At 35.9% G+C, this 24,067-nt stretch overlaps 1 protein-coding gene across 1 annotated transcript in view; it reads right to left on the reverse strand.

Moving 5' to 3' along the window:
• The window catches only part of SPAG17 (sperm associated antigen 17), a 91,544-nt gene that overhangs the window by 48,357 nt on the left and 19,120 nt on the right, over positions 1 to 24,067 (reverse strand). The window contains exons 4-17 of the mRNA XM_042866836.1: positions 23,683 to 23,811; positions 21,732 to 21,936; positions 20,113 to 20,307; positions 16,517 to 16,698; positions 13,426 to 13,584; positions 12,619 to 12,700; positions 12,168 to 12,286; positions 11,169 to 11,306; positions 10,977 to 11,087; positions 10,251 to 10,401; positions 8,414 to 8,644; positions 5,828 to 5,910; positions 5,053 to 5,169; positions 3,108 to 3,262 (exon numbers count right to left, since the gene is read on the reverse strand). Of these exons, the coding sequence (XP_042722770.1) occupies positions 3,108 to 3,262; positions 5,053 to 5,169; positions 5,828 to 5,910; positions 8,414 to 8,644; positions 10,251 to 10,401; positions 10,977 to 11,087; positions 11,169 to 11,306; positions 12,168 to 12,286; positions 12,619 to 12,700; positions 13,426 to 13,584; positions 16,517 to 16,698; positions 20,113 to 20,307; positions 21,732 to 21,936; positions 23,683 to 23,811 (2,057 nt within the window). The remainder of the gene's footprint in view (positions 1 to 3,107; positions 3,263 to 5,052; positions 5,170 to 5,827; positions 5,911 to 8,413; positions 8,645 to 10,250; positions 10,402 to 10,976; positions 11,088 to 11,168; positions 11,307 to 12,167; positions 12,287 to 12,618; positions 12,701 to 13,425; positions 13,585 to 16,516; positions 16,699 to 20,112; positions 20,308 to 21,731; positions 21,937 to 23,682; positions 23,812 to 24,067) is intronic.

Below are 24,067 nucleotides of genomic sequence, written 5' to 3' on the forward strand. Positions count from 1 at the left end.
TATCCACAGATTTTGGTGGTGAATGCAGAACAAGCAATTTTTGACCTCATGATGGTTTCAAATTAATTACCGTAGCATTACTCTGTATATCAAAGAGACTTCATATGTAAGCTGTGTACATAGGCTGCATATATACACAGCTTATATACAGCTTGAAGATATACTAGTCTGACCTACTTCCTGCAGTGTGCATACAGCCTGCCTTGAGATACCTGCATAGAAAAACTGTTTGTCATGTATTCAGCAGGGACAAGGCAACTCTGCTTTTATTTGAATCAAAGAATACAAGTTAGAAAAACAGAGGTGCTGAAAATCAAATGCAAAGCTAAGCTAGACCTAGAGTTGCCAGTACTGGAATAACTTGAAGATGAATATATGTTATAAATAAAATTGAGATTATTCGCATGGAAAGTATTTTAGGGCAACGAAACAGTCATTCTAAGTCAAAAATACATATTCTATTAATATGTATTCTGATGTCACTACTGCCAATGTCTGACTCAGAATCATTTCTCAGAAATAATTATTTTTTCCAGTAACTTGTGCAATGTGCTTACTATGAAACAGTAAACAAATGTCATTAAGATTCACTCTCAGCAAAAGAATAGTTATGACAACATTGAAATTGGCTTTCTGATAGAGTGGTCACTTTTAAACAGAAATGAAGGGTTTTTACACACGTATCACTGTGCCCATGCCTTTGGACCCAGTTAGTCCATAGAATCCACTCGATTTCACAGGCATTCTCATACTGCCTGACCTATGAAGGACACAATTCTTGCATTTTTGGGGTGTTTTACACGAACTATAGGACTTCATAGCCATGGAGAAGAAGGAGAAGTAACTGAGATCTCCAGGAGCAAAGCCAACTCCAAGTCAAGCTGTTGCAACATAAAATTTGATTCCCTTCTGTATGAGAATTTGCCACAAAAGGAACGACTTGAAATCCACTGGCTGGCAGTAATTTCTCAAGTATGCAGGTAAGAGAACTATGTTCCAGAGAGCAACTATGGAACAACCCTACAAAGCAGGTATCTGGTTTGTAAGATATCACAACAAAGAAGTAACAAGTAAACACACATGGAGAAAACCCATAACAGAGAGACAGTCAAATATCTCCCCTGTGCTGAAAGTGTGACTCCTAAATATAACCCCCAAATGAGAATAACAGTAATTTTAATAAAAGGAAAACTAATCCATGGTTACATCAAAGGCCAATATTTTGTAGAAAAGTAAAGTGCCACAAGCAATACAACTACATTAGTAAGCAGGTTAGCAAGTAGGGTTTCTGACTGTGTGTATGGCAACTCAGCAAGATTTGGAAGCCAAGAGAGGCTACAACTTGAAGTGCTCCAGGTATTTAAAGACAGACTTCCGAAGAAGTGTTAGGTTGCTTGGAAACATACGCTAGCAAATATTTGTGATTACTTTGTCTGGAAATCTGACATGATCTTTAGCAAAAAGGTTGAGTAAGGTCAGAAAAAGTGGTAATTACTTTGCAGAGAAAAGGCAGGTACAGATGCTACATAACAGAACTAAACAAGAGCCTACAGCTCTTCATAGATACTAAATAGCAGACAGAGAGCACAGAGTATTTCCCCAAAAGAAGAGTAAAATCAAACCTTTCAGTTAGCTTTCATTCTAGTTTCTTTAGGAATGCCTTTCTGCTTTGAAATAGAACTCCAAGAAATGTCAGTGAACAAAGCTGGCATGCTCTACCAAGAAGTTGTATTTAATGTTCAAGTCTTGTTTCCAGTGTGTCTGGAAGAATAATAATGAGTAAACATATAGCTAGCACAGCCTCAGCAAAACTAGTTTGTCTGCCAAAGAGTGTGCATTACTCCTTCTTTGGATGTAAAATCATTATCTTTTGTTTTGAAGGTTTCAAGAGCTCTTCTCATTTTGCAGTTGGCCTTGAATTGACTATTTCAATACTGTGTCGAGGTGAGCTGCCAAACTGTTTTAGGAATTGTTAGAAGAGTTGTTTCAAGTCTAATTGCTTCCTGAGGAAGTCTGGTTCCACATATTTGCTCCTACAGGTAACACAACAGCAGGTCCTCAGGATAAGTCACTGCTAATCACAACAAACTGAGATGGATTCCTGTAGATTTCCCTAAGAGCAAAAACAGTACAAAGCATGTCTTCTGGAAGGCACACTTCACCTGCTTAGCATTAAAACCTGTTTAAATCTGTTGGTATCAACAAAAATTTACATTGAAAGAGTCCAATATTCTGATAAATAGAATAGGTTCCTCAGATAGTGATGCTTACTGATAGACTTGCAGAAAAAAAAAAAAAAAAGCAAAACAGGTTTGTCCACTGATAAGTTACTTTTAACTTTATTTGATGAATCAGATTTAAATAATTCAGGGAGAACCACTGTGTTATGGTTAAAGCTAGCTCAGATGTCCCTCCATAGCATTATTGCTTCTTAACATGTCAGTACATGGACACATATTCTACATTTAATCAACAAACTGGAATAGCAGTTGGATTCATATAATCTATACTGCCCATCAGCAGTGCAAAAAGGTACCAAAATAAATACATCCACTGGAAAAAGCTCTAATAGTAGCACATTTATACTTCTTACTGATGAGCAGATAGTGACAATTAAGAGGAATGTGTTATTCCAAGAAAAAAAAAAAAAAGATCCTAATACTAATAAAAGGCTTCTAGCTTTTCCCAGAAAAACATTATATGATAGCTGTACCATTTATATAACTATGGTTGAAAAACATGGAAATTAAGTTTTTACACAGTTTGCCATTTGAACTCCTCCAGATCAACATTATTTTCTTGACACGTATATCCCTAATTTGACTTTGTGTGTATTATCATATTCTTAAACCATGTGATAAGGACTCATGCACAGTTACTGTATGGTTCTCCTCACTATGAAAAGCTTTATCTCATCAGAACTCTTTTGATACAGTACTGCTCTCTACCTTTATGCCTTGCTTTCTCTTAAATGTAGTTACATCATGATACCTTTTAATTTCAAAGCTTTGGTCATGCAGGACGAAATTTCAAAAGATTTGCCATGACCATATAGGGCTTTAATTGAAAATGACTATGATTAATATAGAAGTGATAAAATTAATTACCTGAATCCAACGTTAGAGTGCAATGCAACATCCCAAGTCTCCTGGCACAAACGATTCTGATTCATAGGATTGTGAAGAACCATTAGCAAAGACTTATCTTGTGTATGATAATAGGAATCAATACATCTATACTCCTGGGCTGCAGTATGAAGAACCTGAAAAGGAAAGAAAGAAAGGTACATCCTCTTTGTACACAGTAGTATGTGTAGATGGTAAACAGCACAGCTTTCAGCAATGGGTACTTCAGAACTTCACTCTTCCTGTAGGATGCACGCAAACTACTTGGATTGTAGCAATCTGCAGTGATCCAGCATGTGGAAACTGAAACTCTGCCACTATCCATATGGAGAATACATACTCTCTGCCTTTCACCTCTGAATCAGACCACGAATGAAATAATTCAGTTAAAGAATAGATAAATTATTATTCATATATTTTTAAGATTTTAAAATGAGTATTGAAATAAATACATAACGAGTATTGAAATAAATACATAACGAGTAAACGCAGAACTATTGTAACGTGGGTAGAAAAAAAGAAACAAGCTGTTTTTCAGCTCATTTTGTATCCAATTTGCTCTACTGTGCCCTGAACATCTCTGACATTTGTTGTGTTATACATTATTTCACGCTGTTCTGTATAGACCATCACTTTCAATGTTTACATTCTCTGGAAGCTGCAACTTATAGCTATATCTAATATAAAACTTTCTTTCAAGCTACTGTTTCTACAAAACTATCAAAATGAAATGAGATGGAAGTAATTCCATATCAACAAGCATTCTCTTTAAATCTGAAAACCTCGTTATCACCTGGTTGTATAAACGGTGCTTGTTACAGTTGGAAAGATTAGTACAGTGAAAAGGTGATACAAAAATAAAACAGCAAAAGAGACAAACAGAAAAAGATCTAGGCTCAGAGAGGAAAACTCTACAAGGGAGGGATCTCTGATGAGAGACTTCCTCTGTGGCAGTCAACCCTTAAATAGGGTCTAAGAGATGTGCAGCCAGGCTCCACCCCTTCCAGTCATACAGGTGAACTGCCTTCATCTGTGCTCCCAGGGCTGATCAGATCCTTTCTCCAGGTGATCAACCAGTGGGTTTAGGCAGTGACTCAACAGTTCCTATACAGTGCTTATATGTGAAATAAAGAAATACCATCAACAAAATGTTGCTGTTTTCTTCTGCAGTTGTTTTCCATCAGCGTCTTTTGACTTGACACTAATTACTGACAGTTTAGTTTGTATTAGCTGTTTATCTTGCTTAGGTAGGAATTCCCCATGTACTGAAATCTATTACCCAGACCCTAATGAGGGGATGCTAAAGTATTGCTGAAAAAGCTGCCATTTCTCTATCCTTGTATAAGCATGCGTGAGGATCAAAAAGAATTGCCTTGAAGGTCAAAACAGTCCTGAATTTATAATCCACTTCTCCAAAGAGAATGCCTAGCGCTTCATGCCATCTACACCTGAACTCATCTTTCGCATTTGTTGTTCTTTCTGCAAGATCAATTGTGGTCTTTAGCTCACAAGATTTCTGTAAATAAAGCTTGTAGCCCTCAAAGAGTGAAGAATTATTATGACAAAATTTCCTGCTTGTCCATAAACCATATGCTGCACAAGTATTTGTAAAGTATGCTTTCACATACAGTGGGCTAATTAATCTTGTAATGATCAGGGAGGGTCACCTTTAAGGGTAATTTTTTTTTCATCACACAGTTAAAAGAATCATACTGAAAAAAACAGCTGCAGTGTGGCCAAACCATGAAATAAAAGACAATTATTAACTTCAGCTCCTCATGCAGGATTTAAAGCAGCTGAACAATGAGTTTTGGTGAAAATGCATCAGTGATGAAATTGAACCAATTATTTAGGAGGGAAATACCCTGTATTCCCCTACTAATTCTGAGACATGACTGAATCTACAAAACCGTCTGTTCACAAATACCTGCAGAAGGACATCAGGATGAAAACGCTCAGCAAAATTCCAGTCTGTCAGACAACGTTTCTGAGTCTTTTTTATTTCTTCCAGTTTTGGTTCCAGACCAGAATTTTCCAGACTCACCTCAAAATACAATGAAACAAAGTAACGATTATCAACATTTTAGTGTCAATTGTATCAAATTAACTGTAATTTGTTGATTTAATAGACAGCATCACATGTTACTTCACAGTTAATTGCATAATGCTGCACACGTGTAGAGCCGTATGGCAATATTTAATAAAAAAACCCAACAACTGCTCCCAAAGGTTTTTGCTTTTGGCTTTTTATGTCAAACATAATTCAACTATTTTTATTGCTAGGTTATATGTTTTTGAGTGCTGTAAGCAATTATGAATATTTAGACGGGTATTATGAAGTAATTTTAAAATTGCTGTATTTATCCAGGGCTGTATGGCAGGCAGGTGTTTCTGAAGGAGCCAAAATGCTCAGTCTGTTAGTTTGAAATAGTTTGGCAATTTTTCTTGAACATTCATTTAAGTATTTGACTCCTGGTATTCAGTAAAACCTGCATTTCCATTAGTAGCTTCACCAAACCCATCACATTAGAATTCAAAGAAAGTGATAGATAGCACTTAACAGTCATCTCCATATTCCCCAAACACGACAAAATTGTCATCTGCATGCAGCACTGGATCTGTATAAACATATCCCAATACTGAACAGCACTTTCTGTTGTCTCATGCTATAAAGCAGAGTGTACTCCATTCATCACACTTGCCAGATCAGAAGTAGAAAGATTCAATTCTTTGTTCAAAACAGCCAGACCATCTCTTTCATCCTTGTCTTTTCCTTTTGCATGTCCTAGAAATTGAAAACTGAATTTTAAGAACTGTTCCAGAAATTTCAGCCCTAAACACTAAGGTCAGAGTGCTGCAACTTCCTTAGCATATTTGATGAGATTGCCATCAAATTAAAGTTTCCTTTTATGACATTAGTTTGCTAAATACATGATCACTTCCAACCCACTTTGAAATCCATATGCAGTAAGTATGAGATTAACCAGAAAAAAAACAAAAAGAAAAAAAAAGGAAAGGAAAAAGGGAAATCCACTCAAATTATCTTCTTTATATGACATGTAATAGCTTTGCCTGCCCAAAAAGATTAAAAATACTCTAAGAAGTGGCCTCAAGATTTACAGGCGAAGAACCACCTACCAGCTCATTACCTGAGAAACAAGTATTTCTTTGCAGAGATAACATAAGGAAAAGCTAAAATAAATTATTTTGGTATTAGAATTCTTGGAAACCATGTATTTTAAACTTAATTAATTGGATTTGTAGAGCTCTACAAGCTAATGACAGAACATTACACTTACCAAGGATCTAAGTAGTAATTGTGATGCACAGATTAGACTGATAAACTATCATTATTACAATGGGCACCGGACATTAATAGGATTACGTGGAGATTTTCATTTCTATATTCTTGTATTTTCTCTCACTTTTAAAAATAATTTTCTTTTAATAGAACTCTTAATGCCCTAATGTAGGGCAGAATTCACTAATATTTGATTAAAATTCAGATACACGAGAAAAATTCTACTCCAAAGAAATACTCCTGAAATTATTTGTTCATAAATGGTTCATAAACAGCTCAGCTTCCAGACATGCATTCTTAGACTCTGCTTCTCTGAAAAATTGCATCTGTTTGCTGGCTGCCTTTAGGAGGTTAAAGAAAACTCATTGCAAAAGCTTAATCTTCCTGGTATTTCGTACTGCAGAAGCATTGAAATGTTGACAGCTGAGTTTGTAACTACAATATTTAGAATTGTGACTAACATAGAAGTAAAATAAACTAACATTAAAAAAAAAAACAACAAAACTGTTCTCAAGCTGCAGAAAAAAAGCAGATAAGCAAGATTCATTTTGTCTGCTCAAACTTCCTATCTAAGATGGTTGCTTAGACATCTACATTAGCAGAGAATGGACAATATCATAAATATAAAGATGTAGCAGATTAAACTGATCTGATTTTTACTTTTCTCAGATCTCAAAAAAATAATTTCTTATTTTGAATGTGGCTTCTAGAACCAGTTCACTACATGATGTAGTCTACAAAGTAGAGTAACTAAAGTCTTTGACACCACCTCCCACAGCATTCTCCTGGAGAAGCTGTCAGCTCATGGCTTAGACAGGTGTATTCCTCACTGAATAAACAACTGGCTGGACTGTCATGCCTCAACAGTGGGGATGAATGGAATCACACCCAGCTAGTCACAAGGGGGTCAGTAATGGGACCGGTCCTGTTTAACACCTCTAGAATAAGAAGATCTGGATAAGTGGATTGAGTGCACCCTCAGTAAGTCTGCAGATGACACCAAGGTGGGAGGAGGTATTGATCTGCTTAAGAGTAGAAAGGCCCTACAGAGGCATCTGGATAGGCTAGATTGATAGGCTGAAGCCAATTGTATGAGCTTCAACAAGATCCAGTGCTGAGTCCTGCACTTCGGTCACAACAACCCCATGCAATGCTAGGCCAGATATCATAGAACCATTTGTGTTGGAAAGGACCTCTAGTCCAACTGCCCTGCAATGAACAGGGACATCTTCAGCTAGATCAGGTTGTTCAGAGCCTGCTCAAGTATGACTTTGAATGTCTCCAAGGATGGGGCTTCCACCACCTCTCTGGGCAACCTGTTCTAGTGCCTTACCACCCAAGACTGTAAAAACCTTCTTCCTTATGCCCCACCTAAATCACCCCTCTTTTAGTTTCTACAAAGTAAAAGATACTTATGCATGTGTAACTACAAAGCATAGCACAAATTTTTATTTTTTTATTTTTTTAAATTAAATTTCAACTTTTCACATTACTATCTAGAGTCCTTATGTGTAAGGTATGTATCTTACCCACTCCTAATACTCATTCACAACTAATCATCAAATTAGTTGACTAGCGCCCTATGCATCACATTTGATCTTACTCCATGGTTGCTACTAAGGTGACAAAAACTCAGGAGCCATTACAGCTTTAAGGAGCCTCCATTCAGAAAGGTATTTAAGCTCATGTTCAGTATTCTACACCTTTAAATATATATTTAATGTCATTAGCAATAAAATTGTTTTCTAGTACACAGCTTTTTACACATACCATTTTAATAAGCTGATAAATCAACTTTTTAAAGTTATATCATACAAAAACAGCTAATTTTTGTCTTTATGTATATACTCAATGTTCAGACTACACAATATTTGAAATTTGATGATTTGTATAAGGAATAAAAATCACTGGCCTGTAACAGCAAATGATATGGTAAAATAAATAGATTCAAATTCTTCAGGAGTAACATAAACAGAGAGGTTTTTACCAGAGCCTCCTGGTGATTTCCCATTAAGTTTCGTTTCCATAAGGTAGAGTTGTCTCAGCTGCCTTGCAAACTTGGCTGGATTATCCCAGGGTATACAAGATACTTCAGAATCACCTCCAATCAGAGATCCAGAGCTCTCCAGGAGTCCAGAGTCACTCAGCTCAGTCAGCCTCAGGCTTTCAAAAGTAAACACTCTGAAGGCTCTTTCCACTTCAGCCCAACTCAGAAGTTCTATATGAGAATTACAATCATTAGCAGAAAATGTTCTTGTGGCTCAGCAGAAGATAAATAGAAAACTATGCAAGCATATTGTTCTTGGCAACTCTGCAAAAGCCAACAACAATTTCCTTAATGGTAAAGGATCAAATTATGTCAGCTACATTCTATACTGCATTCAAAGTTGAATGCTTCCAAATTGCAAAATGATATACCTAACTGTTAATCCATCTTAAATGAAGTGCTTCCTACATCTGAAGACTTCCTGCCTCATTAGCTTTATATAAATTATGATGATTTTAAAATACTGAATACACTGTATCAAACCAATTAACAGCTAGCTATTTTCAACTGCAGCTCATGAAAAAGCTTCCATTATCACTAATGTTTTTTATCATCAGTAATTTTTCAAGCAAAATTTCAAAATTTTTTTTTCCCTTGAAAACAAATTTTACACACACTTTCCATAGAAGAATTCAAGATGTAAAGACAATAAATGCTACTTATGGTTGTTTGCATGAGTGTTTGTTTAACAGTGATAATCAGGAGAAATGTTGAATTTTAGGAAAGTTTATTCAGATTGAAATGTTCTCTCCTTGCAGTAGTTAAGTACCCAAGCACACTGCAAATCCTGGAAAAGTGAAGAAATTACTATCAAAGTTAACAGTTGGTAAAGCCTAGCAGTACAGTATGGTCCAGTGAAGATAATCAAAATTGATATCCAGTAGCTGGCAAGCTACAGCAATATAGAACACCTTAATAGCTAAAACACACCGTCTAAAATGAACATACCAACACCTAGACACAGTGCAGCTAGTGTAAACTAATCCAACACATGGCATTTGGGGAATGAATAACCAGGAAAGTACCTCCAAATACTGTCCCTTATATGATGGCACAAATGTAACCAAAGAGATTGTGATGTTCATATTTCTTAGAAGTTGTAGAGTAAACTTTCAAAAATGCCTAAAGGTATTCATGCAGTCTTTGGGATTGTTTCACAGTGTACGTCATGGTGGTGGGCACATTCCAAGAAAAGGTAATTGCAGAAGTGATTATGGTTGAAGAAGTGAACGTATTCTGCTGGTTTGTTAAAGAGACTATTATAAAAGCCAGTTCATTATTAACAGCAGAAGCTTAAAAAGAATATATTTTGAAAACCAGTTACTGCGTAACAAAAATTTTCTATCTAAAATACACATGCTCCTCCACCCCAAGGATGCTGGTAAATAAATATACGATTTATGTCATTATTTACCAAAAAGCACTGTGTGCTAACATCAAAACAAAAATTTGCAAGATTGTTTCTTTCTTTCTCAGATATAATAACCATTTGTATGTTACTAAACATAAATAAGTAAACAAGAGACTTCTGAGATACTACCAGCTCTTAGTTTTGCAATGCTTAATACTCATTTGCCTTGTCCAATTACCATGAAACCAAGGTGTGAAGTTAGCTTAATTTGTATAACTTGCCATGTTATAATCAAGAATATAAAAAATGGGAAATTCCTCACAGGTTTCAGGTAGCTGAAAAATCTCATCCTGAAATTCCCACTTTTTAATAGAATCATCAATAAGAAGAAAAAGGAAGAAGTTATATCAATGAAAATCAGCTCACCACTGGTACAATAATGCATAAGCTCGTGAACTCTGGCCAAGCGTTTAGAGTCATTTTCAGCTGAAGGAAGGGTGAAATGGATAAGTTCTTTAAGAGGCAATTTATCCATCATTTCATGTTCAATCTTTTTTGGATTTAAGTTGCTTTGGATCTAAAACAAACACCAAAGTACTAGAGTTAAAAAAAATTAAACTTTAACACCAATGGACTGCTAAAAAAGCATGTTAGAATAAGTAAGTCTTTTTGCAGCAAAAGACATAAGTGTGTGTTTAAGCCAGTCAGATATTAACAGTGTGTTACTGAATCATGGTGTCAGATATTTTGGGCAAGAAAAGTGAGATAAAAAGAGAATGACAGACAGCGTAATAGGCACTTGTTAGAAGATATTTGTCTGTGCTACCTAGCCTCAAAAATTTTGTAATACTGGAGTAAATCAACAGAATTCTGTAACATCACTCATTTACATAAAAAAAATAAACCTTATTATTAATGCAAACAGTATATCCATTTAATACTCTGTGTTATGATGTGTCCTCAATCTATGTAAGTAATCCATTGCTTCTTAAGCAGACTAAGGACTTGTGTTAGTGTCTATCCCAGATGGAAAAATCTAATCTATACTGCGTGTTTTTGTAAAAGCAAAACTCACTCAGTTCTTTCTAATGCCTTGAGTATTTACTGTCTGTGGACTTTAGAACTTTTCATATGTGACAGATAGCACTATACCTTCAGCAGGTGCAAGCGCTGAGCTAGAGTATCGTGGTAGTTAAATAAGAGTGGGTATTTGGGGGTTGCAGTTTCTTCGCTGTATTTGGGAGAAAAGTAGTCATACAGATTCTGTTAAAAAGAAAGATGCATTAAACACCAATAATAATACAAATGTGTCATTGTAGGAAACAAACTAAAGACAATGCAAACCTTTTTTTCACTCTCAGAAAGTGGAAGTGAAGGAAGCACAGAGGCTATATGATCTGCAATCTTATGATGTATCCCATCTGCCCGTTCTTCTGGCACCACCAGACTAGGTGGTGTTAGGTTTTCTTCACTTGCAATAACCTAGTGAAAATAGTATATGGTAGCTTTCATTAAAATATTACTGCTGCTTAACATCATTAAAATTACCAGGCAGATTCTGTGATAAGTTACATATAAACTAAACACTTATCCATATATTTTGTAAAGAAACAAAAAGAAAGTCTTTTTTTCTTTCTTTTTGGTATAAGCAGCCACAATTATGGAAAAGAGAAATATGTTCTCTTATTATTCACCTTCAGAAGGATGAGAAGAAAAATATTTACAACTTGAAACGTTAAGAATTGTAATGAACACAGATTCTGTCTGCATTTCAGGTGTCACACTTTTTCTTGAGTATTTTTGCATAAGCCTATCTTTGGATAAACGAATTGTGCTGAAATTTCAATTCAAAAATAAGAAAGATTTTCAAATCATACTGTGGGGTTTTGGTAATGTGTAGATTTTGCCTGAACTCAAAAGTAATCAGACCAGTCTAGTGCTAGCATAGATGCATAGCACTTGTATTGTTAAGCTTGCCATAAGACCTTTGTACTGAGTTAAGTATTACAAGTTCAATACTGCTGCATAGGATGTGAAAAAACAATTCCTGACTTTGTTATAAAATGACACCTTTTTCCTCATTTGATCATATTGGATCTGTAGTCTTAAAAATGAAACTTTAGGGTAATACTGTATTTACAGGATAAGTGAGCACAATATAAAAGGAAAACAAGGAAGCCATGTTTTAGTTATGAATCGTTAATATTGAACCTCCATCGTCAGTGCCTCCATTCATAACCTTCTGTCTTAGTGTGAAAGAGATTGATTTATTGATCTTTGATCAACCATTATACCAAGTCTAGAAAGAATTAGCTGAGGGAAGAGAAAAATATATATTTCCACCTGTTCCAGCATGCAGTTCAGCATTATGGGCACAGAAAAGCATTCCTCGGGAATCTGATTCAGCAAGTCATTGTAATATCTCATATCCATGGAAGCAGCCATAAAAGAAAATTCTTCCTCTGCTGTAAAAAGAAAACTCATTAAGCTAGATTTATTGAATTCCTGACCAGTTCAACCTTCTGACAATTTTTCTGAAAAGATAATGTTCATGATTGTGTCGCTATTAAATCCAACTGTGACTAGGAAGAGGTAGAAAAAGTGATTTTTCTAAAGAACCTAGTTATCACCACTGCAGTTTCCAGAGGTTTTCACAATGTATTCACCACAAAACTACTCTCACAGCATCAAACCAGATTTTGCTTCCTGTGAAAATAATTTCTGCTAACAGGTGAATGAATGATAAGACAGAGTGAACAGCTAAAGGACCATTGCTTTCATCCTTTAGACATGCCTTGTGATAAAATTACAGTTGTCAGAATTTCTTCTGCTTGCTGCTTTTTCTTTGAAGGTGTAATCTGTGATGCTGGTTGTATCTAAAAGAACAAAGACAATGATCAAAAAATAATAATCAGAATCACTGAAACAAGTGAGAATTGCCAGATGCAAATAGGTGGGAAAAATAATTTCATTTAGCTTTAGTTTCTTACTCTTAACTAGATGCTAAAATTTCATGTGGCTTAAATCAAATCTGACTCTGAAGGGAACAAGTTATGTTGTTTTACAAATGCTTTAAGAGAGAGTTTAAGTCAGAAGCACTGCTACAGATGTAGTAATCCTATTTTTATCCAGTCTCTAGTTCATGTCCAACAAACCGCTTTCTTGAGCACACTTGTTTTGTCTACTATAAGCAAAATAAATTAACTGATCTGGGATAGAACTAAATAATAATTTTTGCATAGTTTGCAGATCTGTAAGGAGACATAGTAGCCCTGTGCACGCATAGTGATTTTCCAGGCATAAGAAGACATAATCATAAGTTAAATAATTTTTAAACCAGTGATAGCTTATGACAATATCTGTATGATCCTTCAGATGTTTATTTTTCTGTTTCTCCAATAATCTTTTTTTCTCTAATAATTTTTCCCATTTTTGATTTTTTAAATGCTGAAGACAAAAATCCCAACTTTGTTTATGAAACATTATACATAGGGCGATGGTCCAAGCTGATATTTTCAGTGCAGAATTGAAGGAAGGTAATTCTATCCTATAGATCATTACTTTCTATAATAAACAAGATAAAGCAAAAGAAAATCCTTGCCTTGGTTACTACAGGTGGCTGTGTTGATTTGCTTTCTGATAATTCAGGCACATTAATAAACTTGGTGTTTTCCAAGTAGTTACAATGCTGTCTTCTCCAGTCTATGCAGTCATACATTAAACAAGCAATGCTTTCAAATAGTTCAGTGCCAAATGCAAGCTACGACAGAAAATCAGATATAAAGGATGAAGTGTGCATACAAATGTGGCATGTAATTTAGCCACATGAGTTATTAGTTCGCTATCGAGCAGATCCACAGTTGTTTAAAAGTTTTCAAACAGAATTGAGATCAACCATAATTTTAAATTTGAAATACTTTTATAGTCATACCAAACCCTCTCTCGGACCACATGCCACACTCAGGTTTCAGTGGCTTTAATGGCCATACTCTTCTTTTTATCCTAAACAAGTAATTGGATATCTCAACCTTAAGTTTTCTAAAATGAAACATGGTGAAGAAACACAACTGTCCTCCAGTTCCATAACTCACAGTAAACATATTAACTGACCCTTAAGAAATATCAGGCATCTGCTTTCTCTACCACTAGTCCTGTTTATATCATTTCTAAACAAGCACTCAGGTCAGTCATCAGTTATGGAAAACTTGTAGTAGTATTTGTAATATTTGAATATTAGAAGTTCAGTTTGCAAAAACAGTTTTCAGAATTAATATTTGCACATTTTTGCTTTTCTAATTCAATGCTCTTTTATAGAACTTTTCATTAATGTTACAAGAGATCACTAGGGCTACTTGAAAATTTCAATTAAAGTACTGGAGAGTTTTGCAAGCTCAGCCTTTTTAACAAAGTAAGAATTTAGCAGTGTGAGGGAGTTGATTGTTCTCCACTACTCTGTGAGGCTCCATCTGTAGTACTGTGTCCAGAAGTGGGACCTCCAGCACAAAAAAGATATGGAGCTGTTGGAGGGGAGTTTAAATGAGGGTCATGAAGATGATTAGAGGGCTGGAGTACCTCTGCTACAAAGAAAGGCTGAAGGAGCTGGGTTTGTTCAGCCTAGAGAACAGAAGGCTCTGAGGAGATTTTAAAGGGTCCTTGCTGTACCAAAAGAGGGCCTATAGAAAAGATGGGTAGGCACTCTTCATCAGAGAGGGTAGTGATAGGACAGGGTGTAATTTTTTAAACTAAAATAGAGGAAATTTAGATTAGATATTTGGAGGAAATTCTTTGCTCAAAGAGTGGCAAGGCACTGCAACAGGTTCCCTGGATTAGTTGTAGATACCTCATCCCTGGAAGTGTTCAAGGCCATGTTGAATCATTACAGAATGGCCTGGGTTGAAAAGAATCACAGTGATCATTTAGTTCCAACGCCATTGCTATGTGCAGGGTCACCAACCAGCAGACCAGGCTGCCCAGAGCCACATCCAGCCTGGCCTTGAATGCCTCCAGGGATGGGGCATCCACAGCCTCCTTGGGCAACCTGTTACAGTGCATCACCACCCTCTGAGTGAAAAACTTCCTCCTAATATCTAACCTAAACCTCCCTATCTTAATTTAAAATAATTCCCCCTTGAAAGTTGGGTAGGGTCCTGGGCACCGTGATCTACTGGGAAGTGCCTTGACCACACTGGGGGATTGGAAATAGATGGTCTTTAAGGCCTCTTTCAATCTAAACCATTCTATTATTCTATGATTCTAATTTTCCTCATTTCAGGACAGACATGTTTGTCAAAAATTCTGAGTCCAGCCACCAGTTACTATTGAAAAAAAGAAAATATTCCTGAAAGTATTTTCCATTACATGAAATATCTGAAATGTAGATAACTTCCTGCATTTAATACTCCATCACTTTTTCAATGCCTATCAATCTGTCACAGGAGTTACTCTCTGATAGCTCTTGGACTTCAGAGATGCAGCAAGATAGTACTCAAAGACTTTCCAGGAATTTCACCAGAACAGATTTACTCTATGATTTCATTACTTGCATTTTCAACATCTATATCTTTAAAGAATTACTTCTTTAGAGCTCATCTGAATTTTGAGATAGAGAAGAATGTGAAATTACAACTACAATCTGCTGGAACAATTTCAGTGACAGACAATTTTTATTTTATTTCAGTAAAGATAATTGCTCATAGTATATTTACGGACTCTCAGAAGAGAAGGGGAAAATAGAAATGATTAAAGAACATCTTTCACAAAATTGGCCTCATACGTGAAGATCAGATTAAGAAAATATAATGGTGAATAATGTTATAAAGTAGCAACTCTACACATTTTCACAATTGAGGTGTTTTTAGCGAACGCCTTAGAAACCACGGTGGATTTAGTCCAATTCAGTTCTGATCTCTTTAGGATCAAGGGTACTTCCTAGCTCACCAGATTGTTTATATACAGGATTTAATGTACTATAAATAAGTGTTAGGGAGATACAGTCTGTCATTTAACTGTAATAATATAGACCACAAATACAGTAGGATAAATCATAGAAAGTTGTTTTATTTTGCTTTAGCACATATTTTTGGACATACTTTACATACTTTAGCTGCCATTATGGACTGGAAAATGCTGGACACTTTACCTTGCTGCATTTGAAATCGTCAGTTCAAAAAAAAAATTCTAATTGTTCACCTTGCCTCCCTTTACCAAGTAATAGTCCTTACTCAGCAGGTTATGAAAAGTAATAAACCAAAACCATGTTTTGGGTAGGACAACAAGTAGCACAGTATGTGCTAAAACAACAGTTTATAATCAAAAACTTTTTTTTTGCATTTGTTTGAATTTGTTGTCATGTGACTTTTCTGATAAATAGTAAGTAGGCCTGTTGTTAGAAGGAAAAAAACATAATTTTTATGTTATTTCATGCTGACACCTGACTCTCTAATGAGATTCAAACTGGGTCATTGTGAAGACGGAATAAATTTAACACCTCATATTACTTTCAACTTGGCTGTTGTTGCCTACAGTATTAAGAAACTCCAAGTCAGGTGTTTTTATTCAAAGGACTCCTTGTGAAACATACTTTAGTTCTTTTTCACAGAAGACCAAACTAAAATTCTTGCCATTACTAAAATGAAGCTAAATGTTGCGAACTTCAAAGCTTGCCATATATAGTGAAAGTATTATCTACTGACCAGGATTTCTCTGTCAGACCAATCAGAAGGAAAGGCATTCTCCTTAACTAGGTGATGAAGTCTGGCAACATCAAAGAGTCTTGACCCATGCTTTTCACTGCTCAGAACTGGTTCCAGGTATTTCCAAAATGTTTCCAGGTCTTTGATAGATTCATTTTTCTTTTTTTTTTCTGCTTCTACATCTAAAATTTTAAAGTAATAAATCATGATACAATGTCTCCCTTCTATAGAAAGCACAAACTGTTATTAATCTTCTGTAAGTACTGTTAGAATATTCCTATTCTCACCATCTCAGAAAAAAATCTGATAACCAACTTTGAGTTTAAAAACTTCAGGAAGAAAAAGCCTGAGTGAAACATGGCAGTTAGAAAAACAAAGAAACAAAATATAAACAAACTCCCAGAATACCAATAACGTAGGTTTGAAACTTAGGAAATATCAAAATCCCAGGCTGTGTTTTTCCAAAGCTGCCAGCACAAATTTAGAACCAACAGCTCTTCAAGTATAGGATAAGCAATCCTTACTAGCATCGTTTTGTTGAAGTGCAAACTGAGGTTAGAGGGAGATTAAGGTATTAGACTTGCCAGTAATAATCATGCTGAAGTTGCATGGTTTTTATTTTTATTGTATGGTAATGATTAGTTTTCAAAGGTGCCATCAGGTACAGAGAAAAGTCTCTCTCCCTAAATATCAAACTCTTAAGTCCCAGATCAACCGCACACATTATACCCTTATTTTAAGAGAAATGGGGACATTAAACCTGCAATGACTTGCTTTCATCTGAACTAGCAGGTGCTCAGTACTTCTAAAACCTAGATATGAAGGCCAAATACCACACTTGTACCATCCCAGCGGCCCTATGGATTTAAACCCAAATAACCCTGTGAGGCCATGGACTCTTCAAAACATGCTGATCTCTTTAAAGAATTCATAGATATACCTCCCTTCTGTAGCAGCCATCAGAAGTGATGGCCACTTAACTTTAAAACTGTCCTATCATGGAATCACTCCGTTTGGAAAAGACCTTAAAGATCACCAAGTCCAATCACAACCTAACCATACTACCCTAATTCTAACAACCCATGGCTAAATCATGCCCCTGAGCACCATATCCAAATGGTTTTCATACACATCCATTGATGATGACTCAACCACCTCCCTGTGGAGCCTATTCCAGTGCTTCACAACCCTTTCTGTAAAGAATTATTTCCTGATATCCAACCTAAACTTACCCTGATGCAACTTGAGGCCATTTCCCCTCCTCCCATCACCTGTCACCAGTGAGAAGAGACCAACCCTATTCTCGCTGTCAGCACCTTTCACATATTGAAAGAGAGCAATAAGGTCTCCCCTCAGCCTCCTGTTCCCCAGACTAAACAGCCCCAGTTCCTTCAGTCTCTCCTTGTAGAACATATTCTCCAAGCCCTTCACAAGCCTTATTGCTGTTCTTTGGACCTGCTCCAGCATCTCCATGTCCTTTCCGTACTGAGGTGCCCCAAACTGAACACAGTACTCGAGGTGAGGCCTCACCAGTGCCGAGTACAGCGCAGGATTACTTCCCTAGTCCTACTCACCACTCCATTCCTGATACAAGCCAGGCTGCCATTGGCCTTCTTGGCCACCTGGGGACACTAAACTAAACCATTGAGGTTTACTGAAAAGATACATCAGGATCAGGAAAATACCTTGACTTGAAAATAAATGGAGGCTATGTTAAGTGCACATGAAGTAGTCTCATCCATGCTTTTCTTATACAGTTATCCTTTTTCTATTATTTTCATTCCTTTCCAGTGCTCTTTTCCTATTATTCTTCTCTTTTTCCTCTTCATTAGCATCAGCTCATGACCACTTCTGGGGACAGAATGCTGGCCTTGATTTTAACTGTTCCATGCTCCTAACAGCTCACCTTGGATGAAGGAACATCCTTCCTTTTCCCTCTTTTTTCAGGTGCTCATGAAAGATAAGCTCTAATTCTACATGGTATCTCACCAGTAGCAAAGTTCTCCTAACACTCTTTGAACATATATTTTGGCAATATAACAGTATCCAGACTGTTTGGTCCTAGAGTGATCTCTTCATGTTCCTGAAAGGAAGTGGAGCCGCTCAGCGATAATAATATTGTAACTAGAAATTCAATTTTAACAACAGAGGAATAATGTTTTACTATCTCTGTCCTATAGTTTAATGATAAAACAAACAAGTTTACGATGCTTAGGTCTCCCCTTGCACCAAGGGATGTCAGGATCAATCATTAGATGTTCTACCTTTGAATACTGTCTCTCTTCTTCATTGTTACTGAATTAACATGAAGTCATATTACTGAAGTGTTATAGTCATTATACTACTATTACCATATATTACTACTATTCTGAAGTCTTCAGGAATAGAAATGAGACAGTAGTTAGTAGTACTCTACATGATTTCAGCATGTAGAAAAACAACAACAAAAATCTGTAACAATCATATAACAGTGGAATAATAACATCTAGTATATATTAACACATTGCATAGTGATTTTGAACCATCACAGTGTAAACAGAAGTCCAAAAATTACTAGGGTGTGTCAGGTCACACATTTCCAACAGATACATTGAAAAATGAGTTACATTTTGTCAAGCTGGGAGATTGGTCTGAGTTCTGAATGTTAACTCTAAGAGAAGTGGAAGTAATAGTAGTGAAGCTAATGGAGTGTTTAGAGGAACAAAAAACTAACCATATGAAAAGGGTAATGACAATGCTTGACTTCATTCACAAAAGGAAAGCCATTAGTGGATGTAAACAGATAAGAAAAAAAAAAGAACAAGAGAGCTACCTTCCTAATCCAGGGTTTATGAGTCTTAATAAAAAGAACAACAGAAACATTATACCACAATTGTATTTACAAGTTACTATCTTCCTTCCTAAGATACATCTTCATGCATTACACTGTTTCAAAAGCCATTCAAATAGGACATACTTCAACTCCTGCTCCAAGCCACAAATAAATAAATCCTTGTTGACATACACTGATCTAATATAATCTTAAAAGTCTCAAAGACTGAAAGATATTCCTGCCCTTCAATGATGGCTCACATTTAGCTCGCTGTACACCAGGATCCCAAGTCCTTTTCAACAGAGGCACTACTCAGCTATCTTCAGGCAACTTGTTATTCTGCGATACATTCTTCTTTAGTTTGACCCATGGTCCCAACCTAATAGAAAGCTGTGCACTTCCTTGGAAATTACCAAATGTTTCAAGTCTTCTTAGAAACAAATTTTCCTGGATAATGACGCACAATGTTATACATCTGATAAAATGTTCTATGGTGGTTGCTGCACAGAACTGTGATTAAAACACTGCCTCTTTAATCATTGTCCAGCTAAGGCAAGTTTTTGTACTGGCAATCTCTTTGGTTTGGTGACCGAACCAATGGCAATACCATTTTTGCACATGGAAATACAGCTGCTCACAAGTATTATGCATAAACATAAGGAACAGAGAAGGAGAGAAGTACAGGGATAAGGAGAGAAGTACAAGGATAACAGGGAGAACAGTATATACTTGCATATGAAACATTGTTCTTTCTACACAAATGCTGTTCTTAAGACCAAGTTACCTTCAGGTGAAAGTAAAGACTCTTCTTGAAGTCTAGCTGCTTCCAAGTATGTCTGTAATGGCTCATAATTCTCAGAAGAAATCCTGATTACACTTGAAACATTAACTCCAAGCTCAGACATCACTGGCAGTAGCTGAAGGTTGTGGAAACCCAAAATTATAAAGTAATAATGGGCACCGTCATCTGGTTCATCATCTGTTCAAAGCAAAATCAAAAGAGATTAGAGCATGGAATTCAACAGCTAAACAAAATTTTATATATATATATAATTTATATGTATATTTACATTATATATATATATATTTAGTACATAGGGATATTGCAAATTAGGGTCACAGAAGCAGCTCTTCTATAGCCTCACTGGCAGAACTGTACATAATATGCTAAAATTTATATGTGTTAGATTGAAGTCTTCAGCAGCAGACCACCTAGAGAAAAACTGTTTAGAGAAGAAACAGTAAAAAAATTACTGGAGAAGTTTATTATAACCACAATGCTGGCTGTAGCAGTAACATTTTCTGCAACTGCTTTTCTCAAAAAAAAACTATTTAGTTCCAGGACATACTCACATGTTCTACTGGTAGTTTCAACCCACCTAAAGCTAGCCAGGGAGACCCACCAGAAGCTAGCTCACAGAGAGTAAGTTACTGTGTCACAGCTGAGAGATGTTAATTTTGAAGGATTAGCCACAAGAAGGAGTAATCACTGGCTCCCTGCCCAACATGTTTGTTTTTGCAAGATGGAGTCCCTGTCAAAACTCTCATCATCTGGTAATACCAACTCACGCTAGTCCTTATAGTTGGCCAGACTATAGGCTTGACTAAGATTCAGATTTGTTCTAAACATCTGAACTGACAACTGAAGAATGCCATTGACCTCAAAAGAAATGTAGACAAAAGTCTGATGAAAGAGGAACATCTGCATTGGTTCAATGGCTATACATCCAAGATGAGCAACTTCTCTTCCAATGGGAGAGTTCCTGTTTTTTCTGACATAGATAGAATGGACTTTAGTCCAAATTAAATATAACTGTGTTCTAAATGAAGAACTGTATGTACATTCTCCAGTAGTTTTTGTTCCAGTGATATTTGCAACCATGCATGCTATGTATTAAGAACAAAGATTTTCTCAGCAATATTACTGTTTATCTTACAAATCTCATTTCTGAAGTAGATTTTTTCAGGTCTGAGTACCAGCTGCATGTTTTTACAGCAAATATCATATTACCTTTTGTATAGAATTTGGCTTCACCTCCAAACAGTGGTGGACAGCTCTGTGTTACTTCATTAATACAAAGAGAAAGCTGCCTCTGGATACTGACAAATGCATTTAGTTATTCCGAAATCTTTGTGTAAAGATATGTTTTATTTATCCACTTTAGTTTAGTCTTAGACACGTTAAAACATTTTGATGTCAACCTGCCACATATACCTCATCTGTATTTTTCTTAGACATTACCATCTATTGTATTTCTATTCTTCTAAGCAGAGCACAGTGCCCTCTTCAAATCCAAAGTGGCAATGCCTTTCAGCATGGAACAGAAAGGAAGAACTGAATGAGAAGCTAGTTTTAAAATTTTTCAGCAAGTTTCTCAGAAGCATATCTGCAGTTTTACATACCAATATATTTGTATTCCTCTTCCTTTTCTCCTCGTCGCTTCAATTGGGTATTTTTTTTACCAGTAACTGGCACTGGAGGGGCTGCTTCTGTCTTTTTTCCTTTTCTTACTTTCTCAGTTGTCTTGGCACTAGGAGGTTTCTCCTTGCCAATAGGTTTGCCTGTCTCTTTCCCCCCATTCTTTTCCTTTTTTTGCTCTTCTTCAGCCTGACAAGATAAAGAAACTAAGTTGTCATTGTTGCCTTTGTGAAGAACAAAGGGCAGAGTGCTGTAAAATCAATTTATTTCTTTGAATACTTTTCAGAGTTATAATGTTGTAGTGAAGATGTCTTGAATGCTGTTTTATTCTTCTTAAACACATCATTTAGTTTATTACATTCTCAATGAATTATAGCATTAAGACTTCACATTAATAACAGGGATAATGGTAGAAAGGTGAGTGAAGAATCACTGTCCTTCAGTTACTGCCACTACAGTACTTGCAGTCAGAAACCTCCTCTGGAGGGAAATCAGACCAAAATTCAAATTCTGTTAAGTCTTAAGCATCTCTGTTAACACTTGAATAAGGTGTAAAATAGTACCAGCACTACTTTGTCTTTGATGTAAATATCTGTCTACTATAAACAACAACCAACAGCCTTGTGCTCATTTCATTCAGGATATTACTTAGCCATTCTCATTACTTTCAAACAAAACCCCCAACATTTAAATTTACTCAGTAATTTAAGAGTAAAGAATGAAAAAAAGATGGTGATAGTGACCCAAAGTCTCACATTATACACCTAAGGAGCTCAGATCAAATAAAAAATTTAAATAATCCAAATACATTATGGTAAAGGGAGGTGCTGTAAGAGCAAGAAAAACACCATATTTCTATCCATCATCATGACTATGAACTAACTACTTAAGAATAAAATTTCAGTTTTATAAAGTTTTTTAAATACACTAAAAAGATACTAATTTTAATTACTGCTAGCATTCCTTTCGTGTCACTTTAATTGCTATTAAATCAATGAAAAAAATATTTCCATGCAAATTAGATAGGTCAATTTATTCTACACAATTGTCTTTCCCACACTCAGCTGGTCAACCAGGCTTTCCAGCTGCAGCAATTGTGTTTAGCTCAATCCAAAATCAGAGCTGAAAATCTTTTCCTTCCTTCCCTTCATTAATATTCCCTTTTTGTATCACTTAGGAATGTCCTCAATGATTCTTAAAATTGTTTGTGCTGTGGTGATTCTGATCTTATCTACTTTCAGATTTTCTCCACTTTAGACATTTCAACTGGAAGGTTTTGATATTATGACTTTGAATTCTAAGCTGATTAACACATCAAAACAGAGGATACAATCATCAGACAACAGTGCTACAATAAGCTTTGTTTATTGCACTTGAATAATTTTATGTAATTGAGCCTCAAGAAAGCAGAAATATACATTAGAATTTGTCAAGATTCCCACAAAGAGCACTAGTTGTCCTTGGTACTTCAGAAAGTAAAAGCCTCTTTTGAGGATCTTTTCCCTTTCCTCTCAATGTCACAGTGATTCTGTGCAAGCCTGCTGAAATTCCTGCTATAGAAGTTAAGCAGGCTGACTAAGGCAGTCTTGGGGCTAGTAGTGACAGCCCTAAAAGATATGTGGAAGTCAGTTCAGGGAACACCAGAAAAGGACAATGATAATACATAGTTTCCAGCTCTATCATCTCTCTGTCCTAAGACTGAGATACCGCATTAGTACTTTTTACTCAAGCAAAGAGTTCTATTCTTTCCCTTATCTCAACTACATTTGAATAACTGGGAGCTTCTTCCAAAAACCTAAATAAATTTGTTTACATTTCTTTCTAATGATGTTTACAGGAAGTTAAGCATGAGGAGATAGCTGAATTTATGCAAGTAGTTCCTGAATTAGCTTCGTAAAGTTAATTAAGAAATCTCCCTGAAGCACACTGTAGTACCTTTTCAGTGTCCCTTCTCTGAAGATCCCTCTGTTTAATGCAAAGCAGTTGAAATTTCAATAGCTTTCCAATTAGTGTAACAGGAATTTCTTCTCCACTATCCAAAATGGCTTTGGCTACTTCTACTACCTGCAGAGAAAAAATAAAAATAACTATCACTTGTATGGTTTTAATATTGCATTTGACTTATTTTGCATGCAGAAATGATGGGGTGCTACTTCACATTGTACAGTGTGTGGCTCAAAGGCTCAAAATGGCCACACGTTCCAAAAAAACAACAAATTCGTATGATACATAGCTATTCTTTATTTCCAAAAACCTCAAATGAAGTTATAAATGCTATAAAATAGCAGATGGGAGAAAACTTCCATGATTTATTTAAGGG

This window comes from Lagopus leucura, unplaced genomic scaffold (assembly GCF_019238085.1).
Source record: "Lagopus leucura isolate 7727_CA_CO unplaced genomic scaffold, USGS_WTPT01 Super-Scaffold_100001, whole genome shotgun sequence".
NCBI classification, from domain to species: Eukaryota; Metazoa; Chordata; class Aves; order Galliformes; family Phasianidae; genus Lagopus; species Lagopus leucura.